Genomic DNA, 25,022 nt, shown 5'->3' with positions numbered 1-25,022 from the left:
GCGCAGGCCCAGCGGCCGTGGCTCACGGGCCCAGCTTCTCCGCGGCATGTGGGATCTTCCCGGACCAGGGCACGAACCCGTGTCCCCTGCATCGGCAGGCGGACTATCAACCACTGCGCCACCAGGGAAGCCCCTGATTCCCTGTTTTTACTCTTAGTTTTTTGAGTCCAGCAGTCTTAGTTTTCCCTTGTTGTTCCCTCACTTCCATGGAGATCTGTAAGAAAATGGGAGGATATTCAACAGCTGGGGTATAATCTCTGGTTGCTGGATTATAAAGGCCTCATTGCGTTTTTGGCTCCTTCCGTCCTGGTGGTCATGTTCCTGGTAGCATCAGCTTTTATAGTACATGTGGAAGAGAGGAGGAGGAACTCTAAAGAGCAAATTTTGCTTCTTTTCACAGTTGGGATTAGTAAGTTGATCAGGAGAGGAAGTGTAGACCATTTTAGCTAAAACGGGTTTCTGTTTCAGTTATAGGTGTTACACCAAAGCTGCTAATTTTAAGATTGAAACTGTGTTTACGTTCAAACAAGTTTGAGGGTCGATTGTTCTGAAATGGAGTTGAGACCTAGTGCTTGAGTATTGCTAAATTTGCCTTGTGATAGGGAGGAAGTAAACGATTTGATTTGAGTACACTCAGTCTCTTGAGGTTACAATGTAGCTTTTCTGTGAGACAGTGTATTTAAGGTAATGCTATTTGTATTGCAATACTTCTATGCAGACCAGTGCATAGTAGGTATCTAGTAAATATTTCATGTTAAATTTGTAAATTTAACACGTTATATCTAAAGAAGAGATCAACCTTGAAGAATGCTAGTTTAAACATGTACATCTCTACCTTTGGCTGCCTCACAAACTCTTTGCTACTGACATTTGCGGCTGGATTCTTTGATGTGGGGGACTGTCCTGTGCATCATGGGATGTTTAGCAGCATCCCCGATCTCTACCCAGTATATGCCAGAAACACCTTTCCCCAACTGGTAGCAACCAAAAGTGTCTCCGCACATTGCTGTATATGTCCCCCGGGGGAATAAAAAATCAACCCTGTTGAAAACCACTTTGGCTGCAGTCTAGCCAAAGGCCTATTCTTTATACCCATAGCACTTTGTTAGCACTTTGCATTTTAGGAAGGAGTGATCAAAAGGCTTAATTCTTTTTTTTTTAATTGAAATATAGTAGAGTTACAATGTTGTGTTAGTTTCTGGTGTACAGCAGAGTGATTCAGTTATATATGTGTATGTGTGTGTGTGTGTGTGTGTATATATATATCTTCTTTTACATATGCTTTTCCATTATGGCTTATTATAGGATATTGAATATACTTCCCTGTGCTATATAATAGGACCATGTTGTTTATCCATTCTATATATAATAGTTTGCATCTGCTAGTCCCAAACTCCCAGTCCAACCCTTCCCCCCTCCGCCTTGGCAACCACAAGCCTGTTCCCTATGTTTGTGAGTCTGTTTCTGTTTTGTAGATAAGTTCATTTGTGTCATATTTTAGATTCCACATGTAAGGCTATCATATGGTATTTGTTTTTATCTTCGTGACTCACCTTATTTAGTAGGATAATCTCTAGGTCTATCCATGTAGCTGCAAATGGCATTATTTCATTCTTTTTTTATTTCTGGGTAATAGTCTATTGTGTGTGTGTGTGTGTGTGTGTGTGTGTGTGTGTGTGTGTGTTTATATGCCATATCCTCTTTGTCCATTCATCTTTAGAGGGACATTTAGTTTGTTTCCCTGTCTTGGCTGTTGTAAATAGTGCTGCTGTGAGCATAGGGGTGCATGTATCTTTTTGAATTATATTATAGTTTTGTCTGGATAAATGCCCAGGAGTGGGATTGCAGGATCATATGGCAACTCTATTTTTAGTTTTTTGAGGAACGTCCATACTGTTCTCCATAGTGGCTGCACCAATTTGCATTCTCACTAACAGCATAGGAGGAGGGTTCCCTTTTCTCCACACCCTCTCCAGCATTTGTTATTTGTAGACTTTTTAATGACGGCCATTTTGACTGGTGTGAGGTGGTATCTCATTGTAGTTTTGATTTGCATTTCTCTAATAATTAGAGATGTCGAGTATCTTTTCATGTGCCTATTGACCATCTGTATGTCTTCTTTGGAGAAGTGTCTGTTTATGTCTTCTGCCCATTTTTTGACTGGGTTGTTTGTTTTTTGAGTTGTTTGAGCTGTTTTTATATTTTGGAAGTTAAGCCCTTGTCAGTCACATTGTTTGCAAAAAATTTCTCTCAGTCCATAGGTTGTCTTTTTGTTTTGTTTATGGTTTCCTTTGCTGTGCAAAAATTTATAAATTTGATTAGGTCCCATTTGTTTATTTTTGCTTTTATTTCTATTGCTTTGGGAGACTGACCTAAGAAAACACTGGTACAATTTATGTCAGAGAATGTTTTGCCTATGTTCTCTTCAAGGAGTTTTACGGTGTCATGTCTTGTATTTAAGTCAAAAGGCTTAATTCTAATACTCAAGGATAACTAGCATTTTTTTGATGACTGAAATGTATCCTTTCACTAGATGCCCCAAATTCACTTATATTTTTAGGATTCTACATTGCAGTATGTTATAGAAAATACAGGGGTAGATTATGTGCATATGGAAGTTAAAAATGGAAGATTATTATAATGAAACTTAATTTTAAAAAAAATTGGACATGCTTATTATTCTGAGAAAAGCATTTGGTCAAGTGATAGTAAATAGACCATGTTTTACTTTCCGCAAGCTTAGTTAGAGTTTAGCAGTAGTCTAGATTTATTCCCCTTGCCTTTTAGCAAAGGAAAATAAGATATATTGATTAGCAATAAGGTAGTATGGGAGGCATATGCAAAAATAATTTGAGTTGTCTAAAGCTTTCTCAGGCAAGATATTTACTTTCTTCAGTGTATTACTTGTTTGATTTCTGCTAATTTTGATGATTCTGGTTACTGCATTTTGTGTTACTTTTTTTTTTTTTTTTTTTTTTTGTGTGTGTGTGTGGTACATGGGCCTCTCACTGTTGTGGCCTCTCCTGTTGCGGAGCACAGGCTCCAGACGCGCAGGCTCAGCGGCCATGGCTCACGGGCCCAGCCGCTCTGTGGCATGTGGGATCTTCCTGGACTGGGGCACGAACCCGTGTCCCCTGCATCGGCAGGCGGACTCCCAACCACTGTGCCACCAGGGAAGCCCTTGTGTTCCTTTTTGAGATTAGAAAAAGCAGGGAAAGAAACTGGAAAATAAAGTGGATGGAGACTTCCTTCCTGTTCATTTCATTTTGTTCTAAACAGCCTTTTTAAAGAAAGGGGGTGGAGGTAAGGGAAGGAAAAGAATGAAATTATGGGCAGATATTCTCCTTCCTTCCCTTTTGTCCAAAGGCCTGTGGTCTTGAACTTTGCTGAAGTCAGCTAACTGTGGGCCCAATCTGGCCTGACACCTGTTTATGTAGGGCCACAAGCTAAGAATGATTCTTACATTTTAAAATGGTTAAATATGTCATGACATGGTTACACTCATTCCTCTGTGAATTGAATCATCTCTGGCTGCTTTTGTGTTACAAGGGCAGAGTTGAGAGGTTGCGACAGAAAGCGTAGCCCACAAAGCCTAAAATATTTACTGTTTGACCCTTTGCAGAAAAAGTTTGCCAACCCAGGCTTCCCTGGTGGCGCAGTGGTTGAGAGTCTGCCTGCCGATGCAGGGGACACGGGTTCGTGCCCCGGTCCAGGAAGGTCCCACATGCTCTGCAGCAGCTGGGCCCTTGAGCCATGGCCGCTGAGCCTGCACGTCCGGAGCCTGTGCTCTGCAACGGGAGAGGCCACAACAGTGAGAGGCCCGCGTACCGCAAAAAAAAAAAAGTTTGCCAACCCTTGGTTTAAACTGTATTTCTCTGTTATTAACATTGGAGGCAAATAGTGTGGTTACATCTGTTGAAGGAGCGGTGGGTTAATTAAAAACAAACAAAATTCTTGTAAAGTGGTTATTAGGTAAGCATTACTCAAACTTAGTTTGTGTTTTGAGAGTGTGGTTTAAAACTTGTGTTGTCTATGTGTTTCATAGATTTCCAAGGGTTCTTGGGGAACTTCTGTGCTAGAGCATGGGCATGCTTGACATGTTTAATTTGTTTCCCTTCTATCACCAGAAGATTTCTCACTCTGGGACCGATCTGGGACAGAGGGTTCTAGGGCATGAACTAAGCAAAATTGATCCATAGTCTTGAGATTGCAAACCATGACTTTATTGTGTCTTGGATTTGCTGTAATTCACAGATGGGCTGAATTCTGAGCCTAATCTGACTGCTTGGGTTGGTTAGTACTGTGGAAGGAGAGCCCAGGTCCTTCTGCAAAAGGTATCTTCTGCAAAAACCGTAGATCTGGGCCGGAACTTGGCAGTCATCTCTGGGACCCCGACGACTGCTCAGCTTGAAGGCAAAGAACGGACAACCAGGGTGTCTGCAGGGGCACTGTGCTACTCTGGTTATCCAAGAGTAATTAATACCTGCTAATTTTGATCCTTCTTCATGCTTCTTAATGATTATGTGTGACTTTCATCATTCCTGTGGCACAGGCCACCATCCCATTTGTGTCCTCAAAGACTTTACTGTCACCATTAAAATGTAGTGCACTTCCTCTGAACAAAATGAGTGTAATGTGTCTCATTGAGTGCAAATTTTAAGTGTTTTTTTTTTTCATTTTTAAATATATGCATGTGTGCATTTTTCACATGTAAATGGATTTCTGCACTGGCTTCCTTTGCAGGTAGTTGCCTTCAGAAGTCCAGCGAAATCAAATGCTTTTTGCAAAGGCAGAGCAGGTCCCAAATGGGACCTGATCCTACCAGTGACATTATTGTTCTGAATCAGGAGTCTGGAGAGCCGGGAAACTTGCCAATGTTTTTTTTCTTTTAAATACATGTTTCTTCCAGTTCTGATGGTGTTTAGTTTTGTAATGGGAAGCTCTTCCTCTTCAGGATGAAGCTGTACGTTGGGCCTGAAGGTGTACTTTGCAGCTTTACCCTCTTTTCCCTACTGCAGGTGTGGAGGAATCTGGAATTTATTGGTCCTGGCCTTTGTGGCAACATTTTTACCTGTGGAGCATTAGAGGATGGAAGCCTGACAGTCTGAATCATTCTCAGAATTATTTTCTACATAAAAGAAGTCCTGAATTTGTGTTTTTAGGATCAGTGAGGTAGTCATTCTCTTAGTAGTCATCAGTACCCCAGAAAAGTCATAATAGGAAAGAGTCATGGAATTTTCGGAGGGCCCTTCCAAAGTTAGGTAATTTAGTCTTTGATTTTTCAGATAAGGACACAGACGTGTAAACTGGACCTCAGCAGTTTTGTTTTTGTTTTTTGGCTTAGGTCCCATAACTAGTCATAGCCTACCTGGGACATGCTTGCTGTCCTGTAATTCAGTGATCTTTCTGTTGTACTACAGCCAGCATATATTTGATGACTCACTATGCGTTAGGTACTATGGAAATTGTGATAGACATGCCAGATACATTATTTGCTTTTTGATAGAGCTTCTTCGTTATTTGAGGAGACACAACTGCCATTTCTGAAACAATTAGAATCAGTTGAGTGTTATTTAGTTATTCTTTAGAAGAGTTAATTTTAAAAAGTTAGAACAGTGCCTGGCATGTAGCAAATGCTCAATAAATGCTAACTATTACCAATGAATGGAGGTTTATATGGTATCTATTATGTACAAGGCACTGTGGTAGGTTCTGGATATAAAGGAACTAAGAATAAAACAAGAGTCCATGATCTTAATTTATATTCTTAATATAAGGGCAAAGGCCTTAAAGAGAATTCAGAACTAAGTTCGTGTAATGGCCTACCTCCAACTGACCAAAGGACATGGGACAGAAGCTAGGCTTTTCTGATTGGGTAGGACTTTGAAAGGAGAAAGGACATTCCTAGTGTGAAGTACAATGCTTCCGAAGGCTCGGAGCCTGGCACAATGAGAAGAGGTAAGGAGGTTGGTTTGATTTATAATATTTGGAGCTTGTAAAGAGTAATTGGGAAAACACAGCAGGTAGTTTGGGATCAGATTGTGTATTTTCCTGAGAGCCAGTGCGAGGAGTTATGAGTTGGATGGTGGTGAACCATTCAAAGTTATTGAGTATGTCAGGAAGCTGCTTGAGAAAACAAATGTTGGAGAATTAATACCATAGAAAATTTTAGACCTGGAAGGGAGCTAAGAGAATATTAAATCTAAAGTATTCCGGTAGCAGGTGTGTAGGAAGACTCAGAAGCAGGAAGGCAGCTGAGAATCTGTTTGAGGTAATACAGACAGACATAAGGCAGTAAATCCCTGTACCAGTATTGAATTGACTGGAATCAAGAGGAAGAGGGAAAATGTGGAGACATTTTGTAAGAAGCAGCATTGGGCTTTCTAACAGATTTGATAAAGGGTAATGATGCGTGGCTTGAGTAAAAAAGGTTCTCCCACCTTTTTCCTTTGGGTCATTTGGAGACTGCTTGTACTGCTTGCAGAAGGGGATAGTTGGAAGGATAAGCTAGTTTGGGAAGCCAAGTTCAGTTTCATTTATGATGAGGTGGATGTGAGTGGAAATAGCCAAGTGGGCTGGAGTTCCAGAGTGAGAGATCAGGGAAGGGAGATGCTGATCTGGTATCATCAGCACAGTCGAGAATGAATGAGCTCACTTGGGACCTTGTGAGAAGAGAGCAGAGAGCCAAGTAACATTTCTTATAGCCAAAAGCTATGCTTCTTAGATTAAGATTACTGTGTAGCAGATGTTAATAAAATGCAGCAGCTTGTATTCAAATTGTCAGAGACCAGCTCATTGGTCAGCATACCTCAGAAAAGATAAGGCTGTCATAAGGAAGGATTACAAAGAAGCATTTCAGTAGGAAATGAAAAAAGGCCCATCTCACCTTTGGCCCAAATTATGGGACTAAATTATTTTTTCTAGGTTGTAAGAACAAAAAATAGATTACTCTGTGTGTGTGTACATGTGGGGTGTGTGTGTATGTTGGGGGGTGGGGGAGGGAGAGGGAGGAAGAGAGAGATTTATTAAAGACCACAAGGCAGCACTCTAAGCAGGGGCCTCATAGCTCAAGGTTGTTCTGAAGACCAAACAGATTTCTGAGGATACCCCCAAACTGCCTGTTGTTTATAGCAAAGAAGAGCCTGTCCCATTTGAATGGTGGCTAGCCCCATGTCCCTCACCCCAGAACTGAAGAAGAACTCTTTTTGTCCCCAGACCAATTAGTGAAAATTTGTAGGGCCAAATGACAACACTTAAGATGCAAGATATTGGGCTGGCCAAAAAGTTCATTTGGGTTTTCCCATAAGATGTTACGGAAAAACCAGGACGAACTTTTTGGCCACCCCCGATACTTCTTGTGACTTTCAGGGGAGATCTAACCAATAACTGTTTAAAAGAAAAAAAATTTGAAGAACCCAAGAAATTAATACCTTTAACTCACCTCTGATAGCTGATAGTATGATATTTAGAAGTTTCCTATTTTACATTCTTTTATTGTGCCTTACTATTGCTTTTGTTGTGTCTGTGGTATTTATCATGCTCCTCTTTGGCCTTGTAGATCAATTGGTTCAGACCAATTTTTTTAAAAATTTTCTTTTATTGAAGTATAGTTGATTTACAGTGTTGTGTTAATTTCTGCTGTACAGCAAAGTGATTCAGTTATACATATGTATACACATTCTTTTTCATTTTCTTTTTCATTATGGCTTATCACAGGACGTTGAATATAGTTCCCTGTGCTATACAGTAGGACCTTGTTGTTTATCCATTCTGTATATAATAGTTTGCATCTGCTAATCCCAAACTCCCAACCCATTCCCCACTCCTCCCCTTCGGCAACCACAAGTCTATTCTCTATCAGACCGATTTTTACAAAGTCACTAGGAAAGGATTTGTAAAACTTTAGAATATTTGATGCTTGTAAAGAAAAGCAAGGAAATTCAGAATTTATAATAATTCAGGTGGGGCTTGCCTAAACACCTGTCTCTTGTCTGTGAGGAATAGAGGGGCTTATTCAGGAAATGAATAGTATAAACAAGACTGAAGGTAGGCTGATTATCTACTTAATACAATCCTGCCTTCAGAGATTCCGCAGATCTATTTCTGTATGAAAAATCATCTTAGGCATGCCAATTGCATTTATTTTAATAGGCTAACACTGTTTAGGTTGATTTGTTTTTTCCATTTTTGACAGTTACTTTCTTTTTACATTAAAATTGTGTTCCTCAAAATTACTTGTGTAAAATTATAATATGTTGATAGAACTTTTATTAGCAGATCCTAAAGTATAATATATGCCATTCCTTCATGGAGAATGAGTTAGGTAGTATAAATGGATTGTGCATAATAACCCTTGTGTACAAAAACAGGCATATGTCAAAAAATATAAGATAGATTAACAACATAGACCAGAAGTCTTTGATCAGATGAATGCATGACAGTATGATCCTGGTTCCTTGGGAATTGTTGCAGTCTGAAAGTGTATCCCATGAACTTTTATGCATGTTCTTGGGTGGGATACGTTGTTGACATATTATCTCAGAGTACTATGTGTAAGGATAGAAATTCCATTAAAATATAAAATATGTTTTAGAAGAAAAATTGGTATGATTTTTTTAAAAGTTACAAAACTATAAAGAAAAGTAATGTCCCATGGAAGAGTTTGCAAAGTGCTAAATTAAAGAATTCTATTAGTCAACACCTAATTTGCTTAGTGCCACTAAATTGCAGTTATTAACTATATTTGAAAGTAATAAAACTGTACTGTATGAAAATATTTTATAACGTAAACATTTTGTGCTGCCTGCAAGGCCTTGTTCTCATAATCATTTTTAAAAAGATACCTGTTTTGCAGAATTTCACTTTATACAGTGGCTCGGTGCCTAAAATGTGGCCTCAGCAGGAGGTGGTTCCTGTGCAGCTGCACTGGGCTGCTGTGGATGGGGATAATAGGGTTCCAATTCCCGTAAACATCTGGAAACCCATAGGGTGGAAGGAGAGCTGTGTCCTGGAGCCCACAGAAAGCTGCCAGCAACTGGAATCCTGACCGTACTTTGGAGGTGGTGAGAGGATGGGATTACAAAGATGGGGAGAACCACTGTGGCCTGTTGTTTTTCTGGGTCAGGGCTGGGATCCTCTGTGGTGATTCCAGCAGCTGCAGAGTGGTTACCCACATGCAGCCAGGAGGAGTCTTTTGGGTTCCCTGAAGGAAGCAAGGGATGGTGAACTTGGAGTCCCAGCTCTTCCCTTCACAGTCACTTGGCACTCTATTCATACACCTACATCCAAGTAGCCTTTATTACTGTCACACCTAGGCAGGTGTGAGATTTATGAATGATGATTTCCAGGGCAAAGAGTGCCTTGGCTCTTGTGTTTTGGCAGGGTATTATGTAATTAAGTATTCTTTGTGCTCCCACGGTGAGGGCATTTATTTCTTTGAATGGACAAGTAGGAGCACAAAGACAATACCTTGGAAGAGATTCAGGCATGATCAGCTCCAGGTCTGGGTAAATCACTGAAAGGTCATTTGTAATTGTGGTCTGTGGCTTGTTGATAGAGTAGTAGAGTTACATACATAACTGTGGCCACAGCCTTAGTTCACACTCTTTCTGGCCTCAGCACTGCACATCTTAAGGGGTGGAGTGATCACTTGGGTGACTTGTCATTTTATCAAACCAAAATGCTTTCCTGTCACGTGCCTGACATCTGACTAAATAGCAGGATTTTTCTGTATAGTTGCATAGCAGCTGACTGACGTGGAACTAAGGCAATAACGGTGACACCCCTGCTGGAAATACAGACTCTCTTTTACCAAATCACTGTTCCTATATTTAGCTTTAATGCAGTGGTTCTTAACTGGATATGTGTGAGAATTGCCTGGTGAGCCTTTTACAATGATAAAAGGCAGATCTGTGCACTCTCTCTCTGGGTAATCCCATTCATTCCCACAGCCTTAAATTCATATTTATACTGACCACTCAAGTTTATATATTCTCCTGACTTTCAGACTTGCATGTCAGTGTGACACCACCGTTGAGCTATCTAATAGTTCCAGAATGGAACCTTTGCCCCTCACTCTGTACCTTCCCCAACATTCCTTGTTTTCTTAAAATGCCACCCACTATCCTCCCAGTTCACCAGCAAAAACCATCATCCTCCCAGTTGTCTCAGCAAAAATAAGGGACCATTTTTCTTGCTTTCCTGCCTCCCAGACCCCCACCCCGCCCAGTTCATCTGTCCTGTCAACTCCTTTCACATTCCTCCACCTCTGCTGCCTTGGCTCGGCCCTGGCTACCTCGATGTTTACCTGGCAAACTGCAGTAACCTCTTCCTCCACTGCTTCACTACAGCACCAGGATAGCTTTAAAACACTTTTTGTTCATTGATCCCAAAACTGTCCAGGATGAAGATATGGATGTTTCTTTCCCTGAAAAATATTTTTCATAATGTCTTTTCCTGCCTCCTTTATTCAAAGATAGTATATAGTCTTGTTAGATCAAAATATGCCCCTGGGAAACAGCTTATAAAGTCACATGGTCTCACCTTCCTTGCTCCATTGTATGGGCTCTCAGTTCCTTAGGCTCCCAGCTCTCCGCCTCTTCTGATGGGCATTTGGGCAGACTTCCACTAACAGGGACTTCAAGTGTAAGGATACTTGCTGAGCTTTATATAGGACAGCTCTCTGCCAGGTGTATTACTTTTTCAATAAATCACAACAAACTTAGTGGCTTAAAACAAGAAAAATGTATTATCTTACAGTTCTGCAGGTCAGAAGTTTGAAAAGGGTCTTATTTGACTAAAAGCAAGATGTTGGCAGGGCTGATTTCTTTATGGAGACTTTAAGGGAGAATCCATTTCCTCACCTTTTCCAGCCTCTAGAGCCTGCCTGCATTTGCTGCTCAAAGGTCCCCTTCTAGCCTGGCATCACTCTCACCTGCTCTTCTGTCTTCATATATCCTCTGACTGTGACTCTTCCATCACCTTGTTTTCCATTATAAGGCCCCATGTGATTATGTTGGGACTACCTGAATATTCTAGGACAGTCTCCCCATCTCAAAAATCTTAAGTTAATCACATCAGCAAAGTTCCTTTTGCCGTGTAAAGTAACAGATTCACAGTTTTCAGGGATTAGGACATGGACATCATTGGGAGGCCATTATTCTGCCTGCCACACCAGGCACTATTTAAACTGATTTGTGTATGCAAACTAATTTAACACTCATAACCATCCTATGAGTTAGGTATTATTAGTGATCCCCATTTTACAGATGAGGAAACTGAGGCACAGAGAAATTATGTAACTTGCCCAAGGTTATACAGCCATTAATAGTGGAACCATAATTCAAATTTAACTAGGCTTTATTTTTTATTTTATTTTCCAGCTTTATTGAGAAATAATTGACGTATAACATTATATAAGTTTAAGGTGTACAAATAATGCTTTGATACATGTATATATTATGAAATGATTACTCTAATAATATTAGTTGACAAATCCATCACCTCATATAATTACCATTTCTTTTTTGTGGTGGGAACACATATTTATAATACAGTATTGTTAACTGTAATCATCGTGCTATACATTAGATCCCCAGAATGTATTCATCTTATAACTGGTAGTTTGTACCCTTTGATTAACGTCTCCCCGTTTTCCCCTCCTCCCAGCCCCGAGAAACTATTAATACCATTCTAGTCTCTGTTTCTATGATTTTTTACATTCCACATGTAAATGATACCATATAGTATATGTATTTTTTTGACTTATTTCACTTAGCATAATGTCCTCAAGGCCCATCTGTATTATCACAAATGGAGGATTTCCTTCTTTTTTTATGGCTAAGGTGTGTGTGTGTGTGTACACATGTACCACGTTTTCTTTATTCATCTGTTGATGGACACTTAGATTGTTTTGGTATCTTGGCTGTTGTGAGTAATGCTGCAGTGAACATTTCTTTGAGATCCTGTTTTCATTTCCTTTTGATACATACCCAGAAGTGGCATTGCTGAATCATACAGTAGTTCTATTTTTAATTTGTTGAGGAACCTCCATACTGTTTTCCATAATGGCTGCACCGGTTTACATTCCCACTAACAGTGCACAAGGATTTTATTTTCTCCATACCCTCACCAACACTTGTTACCTCTTGTCTTTTTGATGACAGCCATTTTATCCATTATGAGGTGATAGGTGATATCTCATTGTGGTTTTGATTTGCATTTTCCTGATGATTAGTGCTGTTGAGCACCTTTTCATGTACCTGTTGGCCATCTGTATATCAGCTTTGGAAAAATATCTATCCCTCTGCTCAATTTTTAATCAATTTTTTTAAACTATTGAGTTGTGTGCATTCTTTATATATTGGGTATTAACCCCTTATTAGATACATGTTTGCAAATATTTTCTCTTATTCCATAGGTTCCCTTTTTGTTTTGTTGATTATTTCTTTTGCTGTGCAGAGCTTTTTAGTTTGATGTGGTCCCACGTACTAATTTTTGCTTTTGTTGCTTGTGCTTTTGGGGTCACATCCAAAAAATTGTTGCCCAGACCAATGTCAAACATTTTCCTTATGTTTTCTTCTAGGGGTTTTATAGCTTCAGTTCTTATGTTTAAGTCTTGAATCCATTTCAGTGGTGTAAGATTGGGGTCTAATTCCATTCTTCTGCTTGTGGTTTTCCAGTATTCTCAACATCATTTATGGAATAGAATATCCATTCCTCATTGAGTATTTTTGGCTCCCTTGTCAAATATTAGTTGACCATATATGTGAGGATTTATTTCTGAGCTCCTGATTCTGTTTCATTGGCCTATGTGTCAGTTTTTATGCCAGTACCATACTGTTTTGATTACTATAGCTTTGTAGTACAGTTTAAAATCAGGAAGTGTGATGCCTCCAGCTTTACTCTTCTTTCTCAGTATTGCTTTGGCTTTTTGAGGTCTTTCATCATTTTATACAAATTACATGATTGTTTTTTCCATTTCTGAAAAAATGCCTTTGGAATTTTGATAGGGATTGCATTGAATTTTGATAGGGATGGCGTTGGGTAATATGAACACTTTAACAATATTTGTTCTTTTGACTCATGAACAAGGGATATCTTTCCATTTTTTTCTGCTCTAATATTTGTTAATTCCTTCCTCTGCTAACTTTGGGCTTAGTTCGTTCTTCTTTCTCTAGTTCCTCAATTTGTAAAGTTATGTTGTTTATTTGAGATCTTTCTTTTTTCTTAATGTAGGCATTTATCACTATAAACTTCCCTTTTAGAACTGCTTTTGCAGCATTTACTGGGTTTTGGTATGCTGTGTTTCCCTTTTCATTTGTGTAAAGGTATTTTTTGATTTCCCTTTTGGTTTCTTCTTTGACCCTTTAGTTATTCAGGAGTGTGTTATGTAATTTCCACATATTTGTGAATTTTCCAGCATTCCTCCTGTTAGTTCATTTCTAGTTAGATTCCATTCTGGTGGGAAAAGATACTTGATGTGCTTTCAGTCTTCTTAAATTTGCTAAACTTGCTTTGTGATCTATCGTATCGTCTGTTCTGGAGAATGTTCCATGTGTGCTTGAAAAGAATATGTATTCTGCTATTATTGGTTGAAATGTTCTATGTATGTCCATTAGGTTCATTCGTTCCAAAGTGTGGCTCAAGTCCAATGTTTCCTTGTTGATTTTCTGTCTGGATGATCTGTCTATTGTCGAATGTGGGGTACTGAAGTCCCCTACTATTATTATATTGCCTATTTTTCCTTCAGGTCTGTTAATAATTGCTTAATATATTTAGGTGCTCCAATGTTGGGCACATATATGCTTAGGAGTGTTATGTCTTATTGACTAATTGATTGCTTTATCAATATATAATGACCTTTTTGTTTTTACCATTTTTGTCTTAAAGTCTATTTTGTCTGATAAAATTATATTACTTCTGTTCAGTTTTGGTTTCCATTTGCACAGAATATCTTTTTTTTTTTCCATTGCTAGTTTATTTATTTATTTTTTTGGCCAGGTCACATGGCTTGTGGGATCTTAGTTCCCTATCCAGGGATCAGACCTGGGCCCCGGCAGTGAAAACACTATGTCCTAACCACTAGACCAGGGAACCAGGGAATTCCCCAGAATATCTTTTTCCACCCCTTCACTTTGAATCTGTGTGTGTACTTAAAGCTGAAGTGAGTGTTGTGTAGCCCGTATATAGTTAGGTCTTGCTTTTTGTCCATCCAGCCACTCTGTCTTTTGATTGCAGAATTTAATGCATTTACATTTAGACTAATTACTGATTGGTAAGAACTTACTAATATCATCTTGTTGTCTGGCTGTTTTGTAGTTCCCTTGTCTTTATTCCTGTCTTGCTGCCTTCCTTTGTGACTTGATTTTCTGTAGCAGTATGCTTTGATTCTCTTCTCTCTGTCTTTTGTGAACCTGCTGTAGCATTTTGCTTTGTGGTTACCATGAGGCTCACATAAAACATTTTATAGTTATAACAATCTATTTTACCATGATAACTTAACTTAGATCACACACAAAAACTTTACCCTTTTACTCCCCCCTTTGAAGTCATGATTTACCTCTTTTTTTTTTTTTTTTTTGCGGTAGACGGGCCTCTCACTGTTGTGGCCTCTCCCCCTGCGGAGCACAGGCTCCGGAGCACAGGCTCAGTGGCCATGGCTCATGGGCCCAGCCGCTCCGTGGCATGTGGGATCTTCCCAGACCGGGGCACGAACCCGTGTCCCCTGCATCGGCAGGCGGACTCCCAACCACTGCGCCACCAGGGAAGCCCGATTTACCTCTTTTTATATTGTGTATCCATTAACAAATTACTGTAGCTAGCTATTTTAATGCTTTTTCCTTAACTTTTTTTTTGAATTTTATTTTATTTATATTTTTATACAGCAGGTTCTTATTAGTCATCAATTTTATACACATCAGTGTATACATGTCAATCCCAATCTCCCAATTCATCACACCACCACCCCCACGTGCCACTGCTTTCCCCCCTTGGTGTCCATACGTTTGTTCTCTACATCTGTGTTTCAATTTCTGCCCTGCAAACCGGTTCATCTGTACCATTTTTCTAGGTTCCACATATATGCGTTAATATGCGATATTTGTTTTTCTCTGACTTACTTCACTCTGAATGACAGTCTCTAGATTCTTCCACGTCTCTACAGATGAACCAATTTCATTCCTTTTTATGGCTGAGTAATATTCCATTGTACATATGTGTATATATATGTATAACTTTTTTATTAGAGTTAAATGGTTAGCACTCCACTGTACTATGTTACAGTATTAGAGTATTCTGAATTTGACTATATACTTATCTTTACCAGTGTGTTTTGTATTTTCTATGTTTTCATGTTACTAATTAGTGTGTGTTCATTTCAGCTGGAAGACTTTTTTTCAGCATTTCTTGTAAGGCAGTTGTTGTGATGAGTTCCCTTAACTTTTGTTTGTCTGGGAGAATCTTTATCCCTTCTTCATTTCTGAATGACAGCTTTGCCAGGTAAAGTATCCTTGGTTGGCAGTTTTCTTCTTTCAGCACTTTGAATATATCATCCTGCTCTCTCCTGCCCCATAAGATTTCTGCTTAGAAATCCACCAATAGCCTATTGGGGGTTCCCTTGAGCATTACAAGCTTTTTTCCTCTTCCAGCTTTTAAGATTTTTCTTTGTCTTTGATTTCTGTCAATTTTGTTAAACTGTGTCTTGGAGAGGATCACTTTAAATTAATTTCGTTTGGTGACCTATTAGCTTCATGAACCTGATATCCAAATCTCTTCTCAGTTTGGGAAAGTTCTCAGCCATTATTTCATTAAATAAGCTTTCTGCACTCTTCTCCTTCCCAAACTCCAATAATTTGCAAACTGGTTCTTTTGTTGGTATCCCACAGAACATGTAGGCTTTTAAAATTCTTTTTCATTCCTTTTTTTTTCTCCTGATTGAATGATTTCAATTGATCTATCTTTGAGCTCACTTATTCTTTCCTCTGCTTGGTCAAGTCTGATGTTAGAGCTCTCTACTGATCATTGTATTCTTCAGCTTGAAAATTTCTTGTTTGGTCCTTATGTATGTTTTCCATCTCTTCACTGAACTTCTAATTTTGTTCTTATATTGTTTTTATGATATTGTTATGTTGCTTATCTGTTTTCTCTTGTAACTCTCTGAGCATCTTTTGAACAATTGTGAATTATTTGTTGGGCAAATCCAGCAAATGTATCTTCATTTGTTTGAGACTAATTACTAGAGGTTTACTGTATTCCTTTGGTGGAGTCATGCTTCCCTGGTTCTTTGTGATCCCTGTAGCCTAGTAAAGGTGTCTACTTTTGAAGAAGCAGTGACCTCCTCCAAACTATGGACTGATTGGTAAGGGAAGCCTTTCACCTGTGGGTGGGGGCATGCTGGAGCATGCTGTGACCCCAGGTCTAGTGGTGCAGAGCTTCAAGTGCAGGGGTGTGTGGCTGCATCAGTTTTGGGGGTCAATGTGATGTCTCTTTGGCTCAGGCCACTGGATTTCACAACATTGATATGTGTGTTCTCTGGTGAGTGATGCAGGGTGTTTTCAGTGGCTGCAAGGGCTGTCTGAGTCCTCAGTGGCATCGCTAGGTTCAATGGCTAGGTATCAGAGCAGACAGCAGTGATGGCCAGAGCTGGTGGTGTGCACACATTTGCCCATGGGATCCAGCTACAGGGGCCAGTGTAGTGGCAGGGCCGGTTGCAGACGTACATGTATTTGTGGCACTACAAGTCAGGCAGCAAAGCTGGAGCCAACTATGGGTACACTGGTAGTTTTAGGGCCCCTGGTGGTTGATGTGTACTACTGTGACTGCTCGGTCTCACCATGAGCACGCCTCAGTGGAAGCTGGTGACAGGGGCAGTCTGGGGGTGTGCAGGTGCACAGCTGGCAGGTCTAGCTGCTGGTGGGCACAGTGTTGCCTGCAGGTGACAGAAGACAAGACCACATCCTGACCCACAAGCAGCTGTGGGGGCCCTTGCGGTAGGCATGCTTTCCCATGGCTGCACAGTCTCTTCCTGGGTGTGTGCAGGTGATGGAGGCTGGTGATAGGCATCAGGTTGGCAGCAGCTTGCAAGTGCACAGCTGGAGGGGCTCCCATGGTAGTGGGGGTCTAGGCTGGAATCTTGCACTTGAGCAGCCACAGAGGCCTGGTTTGGCTGCTGATGTGGTTCCTGGGCTCCAGAGGGGATGGGTGTGGAGGAAGCAGGAAGGGACACAGGTGGCTGGAGTCAATGAGTGTAAACACATGTGGGGTGAAATCTGCAGGGGTTCTGTGACTACTGTGCTGGCCATTGGTTCCTTCTTCAGTGATGGCAGCTGCTGGGTTTCTCTGCAGAGCAGGTCACTGTGACCTCCTGCTGTGTGACTGCTATTGGTAGCCCCTGCTTTTCTTCCTTGTTCCTAGGTGTCTGTATGTGTCTCTTTGTGCAGTGCTCCAAAGGGCTGAGGAGGTTGATCACTTACCCACTTTTCTTTCCCAGCAAGGGGAACTCTTTCTAGCTGTGGAGTTCCCTCTTGGCAATGAACAGTGTTGGCTTGGGGGATGGCATGATGCAGGCAAAATGAAGCTGCTTTCCTTCTTTTTTTGTGTGGTATTCTCAGTTTATTGTTGTTGTTGTTCCACTGTGTTGCTGAAATTCTGTAAGTAGACTCCAGAGCTCTCCCAGAACTATTTTGTTTGTGGATAGCTGTCTAATTGTTGATCTTTGTGGGAAGATGGAGTCTGGGGTCTCCTATGCTGCTGTTTTGGTTATGCTACTCTCTTGACTTGGCTTTAGAGTCTGTTCTTAATCACAGTTGTTGTTCCCCTTCAAAGTAATTTTAGAAAGCCAAACTTTTATTATAGCAGTAGCAGCAGTAATATCTTCTTGAGTGCTTACTTGGTGGCAGGTTCTGTGCTAAGTTCATTTACAACCATTCCAAGCAATGGGTATTAGCACTGCATTTAGCCGTAATGAAACTGAGGCTCCCCAAAGTTAAGCTGTTGTACTTCCTCAAGGTCACAGTGCTTGTAAGTGCCAGATCTAGGATTGGAACCCAAACAGTCTGACCCAGAGCCCATGTGCTTAACTATTTAGCTAAACTGCCTTTACCTTTATCTGGTAAAAGGAGTCATTAAAAGTAATCATTATTTGCTGTTATTTAAAAATAAAAATGTGGTAAGGTATAATATCCTAGAGCATGAGATGGAGGAGAGTTAATATATATTTAAACAGATTATCAAAGGGTGCAGGTCTGTGAATTCATGTCACCAAATGGTTCATTGTCTACTGCATTCTCTTAGGTATTTCACTAAAATGCATGATGTCAGAGCCATAGGTCCCAAACTTGGCTAATCACCAGAGTCACCTGTGGAACATTAACATTGCAGTTTCTGGGGCCCTACCTGAGATTCCAGGATGAATCCCAGAGATCTGTAATTTTGGGCAGCCTTTCTAGTGAGTCTAATGGTCACTGTTAGAGCCTTGTTCACCCAACCACATTCACTTCATGAAGGACACTTCAGTGACAGAATCCAAGTGCAGAAAAATCTTGATGTGATGGAGTGACACGCTGAATCTAACAAAATTAAATTTAAAGGGGGGAAAAAGCATAAATGAAAGGGGGTATAGATCTAGAGTTTCAGGTACACACACACACACACATATTGGGGTGAAGTTTTGTTTCTTTGGGTGAAGTTTTGTTTCTTTTGCATTTAGCCATTGGTGGTTATATAATATACATGTAATAATATTTCCTCTAGAGTTCTCTTAATTATAAATTTGATTTGGTTGAATGAAGATTTCATATCACTACCATGGTAAGAAGGATTCTAGAATTGTCTCAGCGTTCTTTATCCAAACTCCCTCCACCCTGCCCCCCACACGTCAGTTGAAAATCATAGCCCATTGAGCCATGGTTGTGAAGGTTGTGAAATCTGAAAACATTTGATTGGACTGTACAGAATCCATAATCTTTGCCCTAGAAAAGGAGCCCCATATTTTACTCTACTCACGAGGTCGTGATTGTCACTATGTGACCGAATATGGGTCATTTTTTATTTCATTTCCCAATGAGTCCATGAAGATCACCCTATTGTTTAGGACTCCTGATTCTTTTCTTACCTACTTTTTGGGTTACAGTGAAGAGTTTTTCTAGATTTTCTTTCTTTAAAAATTATTAGTTTCATTTTTATTTGTATTATTTTTGGTATAGGTATATGTGCCAAAAAATGACATTTACTACTTCCTTGTCTTAGGAAAAATATTACACACTGTTTTTCTGTCTTTTTTTTTTTTTAAGTAAATATTTGCATTTCTATTGTGTGCCAGGTGTTGTGCTAGGCATCAGGGTACAATGATGAGTAAGACAATTGTGGTGCTTGTTCTAAATATAGTGATTCATTTAGTGATGAAGACAGGGAAATAGCACATGAATAAAATAGGTAAAAATGCTGTGGAAGAAACAAAAAATAAGCTGACATAGAGTGTAACATGAGGAGGCCTGTTTTCGAGAGGATGGCTGGAGAAGACTATGCAGAGGGGACATTTGGAGCAGAAGGGAGTTGGAGCATTCTGTAAAGAGAACATGTACCAAGGTGTTGATGAAGTGGGGAGGAGCAGGTTTAGAACTGAGATAAGATCAGGGTGAAGCTAAGTTGGAGGAGAGAGAGAAAGAGAGCAGCGTGGGGAGAGAGATATGCAGGTCCTTATTGAGTCTAGTGTGAGGTGCTTAATTTTTTTTTAAGTGTGATAAGAAACTAGCACTGGGTTGTAATAAAGGTATTACAACTGAGTAGGGCATGGTTGAAGGATGTGGATATAGGAAATCAGTTAAGTGGCTGCTATACTAGGCTAGGAGAGATTGTTGGTGGCTTGGACCAGTGTGGTAGCAGTTGAGAGGGAGAGAAGTAGATGGATTCAGTAAATATTTTGGAGATAGGATGAATGAACTTGCAGGTGGGTTGGAAGTGTGAGTAGGGTGAGGAGGATTTCAGGAGTGGCCAACGAGGTAGATATTAAAGCTACTTAGTAAAGACTGGAGGCCTATAAGATGGCTTTTTGGGGAAAGTAATCTTTCAGACTTAAGTTTGAAACCGAAGTGGAGAAGTCAGGTAATCATTTGGATATATGGGTCTATTTTTCAGAGAAGAGGTTTCATTTGGAGATATAAATATGGGAGACATCAGTACAGAAAATGGAATTTAAACCAAGAAGTGGATGAGATCATTTAAGACAGTATAGAGAAGGCAGATTTCTCAGGAGCTAACCTTGAGGGCCTCCATTGTTTAGATACTGGGGAGAGAAAGAGATTGATAAACAGTTGGCAGGAGGAAAACCAAGAGCATGCTGTGCTGCGAGCAAGTGAAGAAAATATTTCAGGGAGGAGGTAGTGGTCCACTGGGCCAAATGCTCCTTGAGATGATGAGTAAGGACAGTGTTGGCTAATGAGGCTTGATAACATGGTAGCCTTTGGGGGCTTTTCAGGGGCAGTTTTGGTGGAGTGGTAGGCAGGTGCTGATTGGAATGGCCAGATGTGGGAATGGGAGTTTGTAAGGAAGGGGGATGTATAGACTGTTGATAACCTCTGTTTGTCTGTGAAGGGGGTGGGGCCCTCAAAGGGAATGGTGGGGCTAAGGGAAGCACCAGAGTTTATTTTTTTAGATAGGATATAGTATTAAGTTGAACCATAAGAAATTGGTGACATTGGACTATTTTTGGCTTATGAGAATGGCAATTTCATATAATTTGACCTAATATAATATGTTATACTATTGAGGATGAGTTGCTTTTAGAAGGTGAGTTTGATGAAGCAGTGTTGAGGGAGTTTAACCAAAAGAATACAGCCTTTGAGCAATTAGGAGAGATGGGTTTGGAGCTCACCAGTGGAGTGTTGGTCTTTGAAGCGGGGCGGGGAGGCACATATTTTTTCAGTTGTACCAGGAAGGAAGAATGATATGCATATTCAGCCATGCTTGAGTGATTACAGTGATGCCAATCTCAACAGCTAGTGTCTTATATGGGGCAAATAATTATATAAGTTTTTGGATTTAGTAGTTAGGTGTATATAGATTGATTTTGTTCATAGGGCAGTATGGGTACTGATCTTGGTTTGCTTGTAGTAGGCTCTAAATTTTCTCTCTCAAAAGTCTTTGCTATCAGTGATTTCTTTTTTTTTTCTCAGTTTTTCTTTTTCACCAGAAGCAGAGTAAATCAAATATCATGACCTCCTTCCCCACTCCTTGGCAGTACAACACTGTGGCCTCCCTGTAGAACTGATTAGCAAATCAAAGAATAAAGTGGTTTTCTCACAAGTGATTTTCTTGCCCTACAGAAAATTGTCTTTTTCAATATTACCATCAGCATTCTTTGACTTGTTAGCATAACTGAAACATTATCTATGATTTCTGTTACTTTAATGCAGACGACAAGTGTATCTTTTTAAGGTCATATCATGCTTCTCTGTCGTGTGTACAGAAATTGCTTATGGAAGTATGTATATTTCAGGAATTTTAGCTGTTTGTAGCGAGACTTTATTCCACTGCATAATATAGTTTAAAAAATTATTTTCATTAGACCATTATGCTCACATATCTCTAGGCCACAATTTTCTCCATGGACTTATTAATTCAGTGCAGAATTCCAGGTACTGATCATTAATTGTATCTTTAAAGCTACAATGAGATTGAAAATCGTCTTTAGTGCCTGCAGGATCTTTTTTCATGGAACATCCATCTCCTGTAATGTTTATTTTGTATAATACTCTCATCCATGGGTTTTGGGACTGGGGCCATAGTGAGAATATGCGCAAAAGGAGGCTCTTTTTTCTCAGTGTGTTCTTTTAAGCTATAGGTGGCTTTGCTATGTGCGTGGCTCCAAAATTATCTTTTCCCGAAAGTACAGAAAGATCTGGAGAAACATGGGCACCCATGAATTAATTTATACATTATAAGTGTCTGATAAAACACGTAGCGTCTTTAAAAGCTCTGCGATGGTGGTATTTTAGACTAAGCTAAGGTTTTATTTTATGGAGGTGTGTAGCTTTACTGCAGGCAAGACAAGGCAACATGTTCTAATTCTGCTTGGATTCAGAGGAACTTGATTTACTGTTGTTACCTGCTGCGGTAGAAATTGCAAGCATCACATGAAGTAGGCGTGTATCTTCAGTATTGGAAATATTCAACGAAACTCATCAGTAATGATTTCAAAAAGCCTCAGTCTGGGGTGTTGTGATAATGAGTGAAGAAAAGTTTTTCGCTTATTTCAGACAGCCTGTGATAGCATGTCCGTTTAGGAAATTAAATACAGATTAGTCAGCTGTGTACCTAACTCTCAAATATTTTTAGCTTCTTTGGGTGAACTTTGGGTTAGGCCAAGGGGTCCCCTTTGGTCTTTCCACGAGAGCCAATCAACCAATATGGATGTGTGCCTATAAAGAAAGATTTGTAGTGTAATATTGCTCAATTGCTGACCGGCAACCTCCATGGTTCAACTAGCTTCTTTGGACCCTGAACTAGTGTGTCAGTGATCCATCAAGTTTCCTTTGCTTTGCCATTTCTAGTCAAGGACTGATCCATATTCTCTCTCTTGTTTTTCACGGGGGGGAAGTGAGGCTTGTCTTGCAGGATGAGTTCTTTGCTAAGACCTTGCACTTTCTGCTTCTCTATACATTGATGAACAGGCTTGAGTTCTCCCTTGCAGGACATGGCACCCCACCCTAGAGGTGACAGTTGCCTTAAAGGACTACAGTTCTGACCTGTAGGGGGCTCTTTCTATCATATGTGTCTAAGTAGAGAGGCCTGTGAGAGCATCTTTCAGGTCTGAGGAGGTCCACGGCCATCTTGTGCTCTTTGTTTCTTCAACGTCTAGGCTTTGGGTATTCATCTCCAGTGTTGTCTCTCCCGCTCACCCTCAAGGTACCTTCCTGCTGGTTTGCTTCTCATCTTGGCTATAGTAAGTCCCCTACATACGAACCTTCAAGCTGCAACTTTCAAACATGCGAACATATTATAAACTTACTACAGTACAGTGCTATCAATATATAGCCGATTGTGTTAGTTGGGTACCTAGGCTAACTTTGTTGGACTTAACGAATAAATTGGACTTACAGACGCACTCTTGGAATGGAACTCATTCGTATGTAGGGGACTTACTGTACTTTTTTTCTTATTCCAAAATATCTCCCTTAGTCCCTTCAGACTTCTGTCACCTCTCTCACAGTTTGCTGAAGTGGTCTTCTCTTGGTAGATAGCACTCTGTTGATTTCTCCCCACCCCTTGCTGAACTGGCCAATACTTGGAACTTGAATCTTTCTTATTCTTGGCCTCCCCATTACAAAATCCACAACCACTCATAACGGACTAAAGAAGAGTATAAATACCCTTAACCAGTTTTTTCCATCTTGATTGTGGCCTTCCTTATGTATTTTTTATCAAAAAAGGATCAATCATGTCATACATACTACGTTTTTCATATATACTATTTTAAAACTGGGTTTTCTTCACTGTATCTCCTGAAAGTAACTTCCCAATATTTCTTTTTTTAAAAAATTTGTATTTCTAACTTTTTAGCGACTGAAAACTGTTTCATGATATTAGATGTATCACTTGACCAGGCCTTCACTTTGGGACATGTAGGTGTTTTTTCTTCTTCTTTTCCTTCCCCCTTTCTGTCTTCCTGTTATTTACTGGTGGGAGAATTTTTGTTTCTGCATGTACGGATTTGTTTATTTTCTATGCATATATTTTATTAAACCTTAATGTGTACATTTTTAGGGTCATAGCGCAGGCTATTGCTGTTGCTGTGGCACAAATGCAATGTCACCTTGTGTATTCAGACAGGGACCTATATCTAATGCACATCTGTCTTTCCAGCATGTAGCCTTATGCCTGTACAGTGGGTGTTCACTAAAGAAGTATTGTTGAGTTGAAGAAATGTGAGGGCCATGTGATAAACATATAAGTACTATGTATTTGGGACCCAAGATATAGGAGTGAACAAGACAAAGATTGTCATTGCTCTCATAAGTTGAAGGGTTATTCTATATAGCATGGTTTATGTTTAGAGGTGGCAAGCCTCTACATGTGAGGATCAATTAAAGAAACCGAAAGATACACAATAGTATAGTAGAAGCAATCTAAATGACTTACAGTGCAGTTGCTTGGGGAAGGTTCATGCCAATCTTTTTCATAATATAGCTAATTAAGAGTTGACTAGTTGATTTTTCTATTGATGATAGTTCTTCTTTAGGATTGTTCACTAGTGTTACTGATTGAAATGGAATGATCTTTTTTAGGTTCATACATTTTTGCTCTTATAAGTAACTGGAATCAATTATAGTTAAATTTAAAATTTCATATCTGAGTATAATATGGTGTTGTACTTAGTGATTTTAGAGACCTGAAGATCTTTTAGGGCTGGGTTTGGGATAATAGGAAATATAGTCCCCAATATTTTTGGTCTTTCTGTTGCACATTTTAAAATATGACTAAACAAAGATTGCAGCCATGGAGAAGATTTTCTGCTGTAAATTGGTGTTTTAACATCCAGCTGTTATGCGTTCATGTGTTATGTGATCCAACTTATAAAAGTGGATAGTGAAGGGAGAGTAGCTGCCCTCTTGGGTGAGGCACATAGTTTAAAAAAAATGTCGTGTGTCTCAGTAGAGCTATATTAGAGTTTCATATAGCTGCCTTTTTCTTTTTTATTGTAGGGCCAGCTCTCAATGTTGCAAGAAAAAATAGACCATTTGGAACGTTTGCTAGCTGAGAATAATGAGATCATCTCAAATATTAGAGACTCGGTCATCAATTTGAGTGAGTCTGTGGAGGATGGTTCGAAAAGCTCAAAAGGCAATTTCAGCCGAGGTGCCGGCTCACCTCTTCTGCCATCGAAACAGTTGCCTCTCACAGTTGACCCTGGAGACTGTCTGTTTGCTTCACAAAGTGGAAGTCAGAGTTCAGATGTGCAGGTAATGTATGCATTCGTTAATAATCACTGGACTTTGATTTGTTTTTGTTTTTTTAGATTTGATCTG

At 39.8% G+C, this 25,022-nt stretch overlaps 1 protein-coding gene across 1 annotated transcript in view; it reads left to right on the top strand.

The window, feature by feature from the left end:
• Nucleotides 1-25,022, top strand: part of MAN2A1 (mannosidase alpha class 2A member 1) — a gene marked incomplete at both ends in the record, with an annotated part of 155,973 nt that overhangs the window by 5,270 nt on the left and 125,681 nt on the right. Inside the window, one exon of the mRNA XM_079702510.1 lies at nt 24,699-24,956. Coding sequence (XP_079558636.1) covers nt 24,699-24,956 — 258 coding nt within the window. The remainder of the gene's footprint in view (nt 1-24,698; nt 24,957-25,022) is intronic.

Source organism: Hyperoodon ampullatus (assembly GCF_949752795.1).
Source record: "Hyperoodon ampullatus genome assembly, chromosome: 4".
In the NCBI taxonomy this organism is placed as follows: domain Eukaryota; kingdom Metazoa; phylum Chordata; class Mammalia; order Artiodactyla; family Ziphiidae; genus Hyperoodon; species Hyperoodon ampullatus.
Note: the sequence above shows the minus strand (reverse complement) of the source record. Positions and strands in the feature narration are given on the sequence as shown.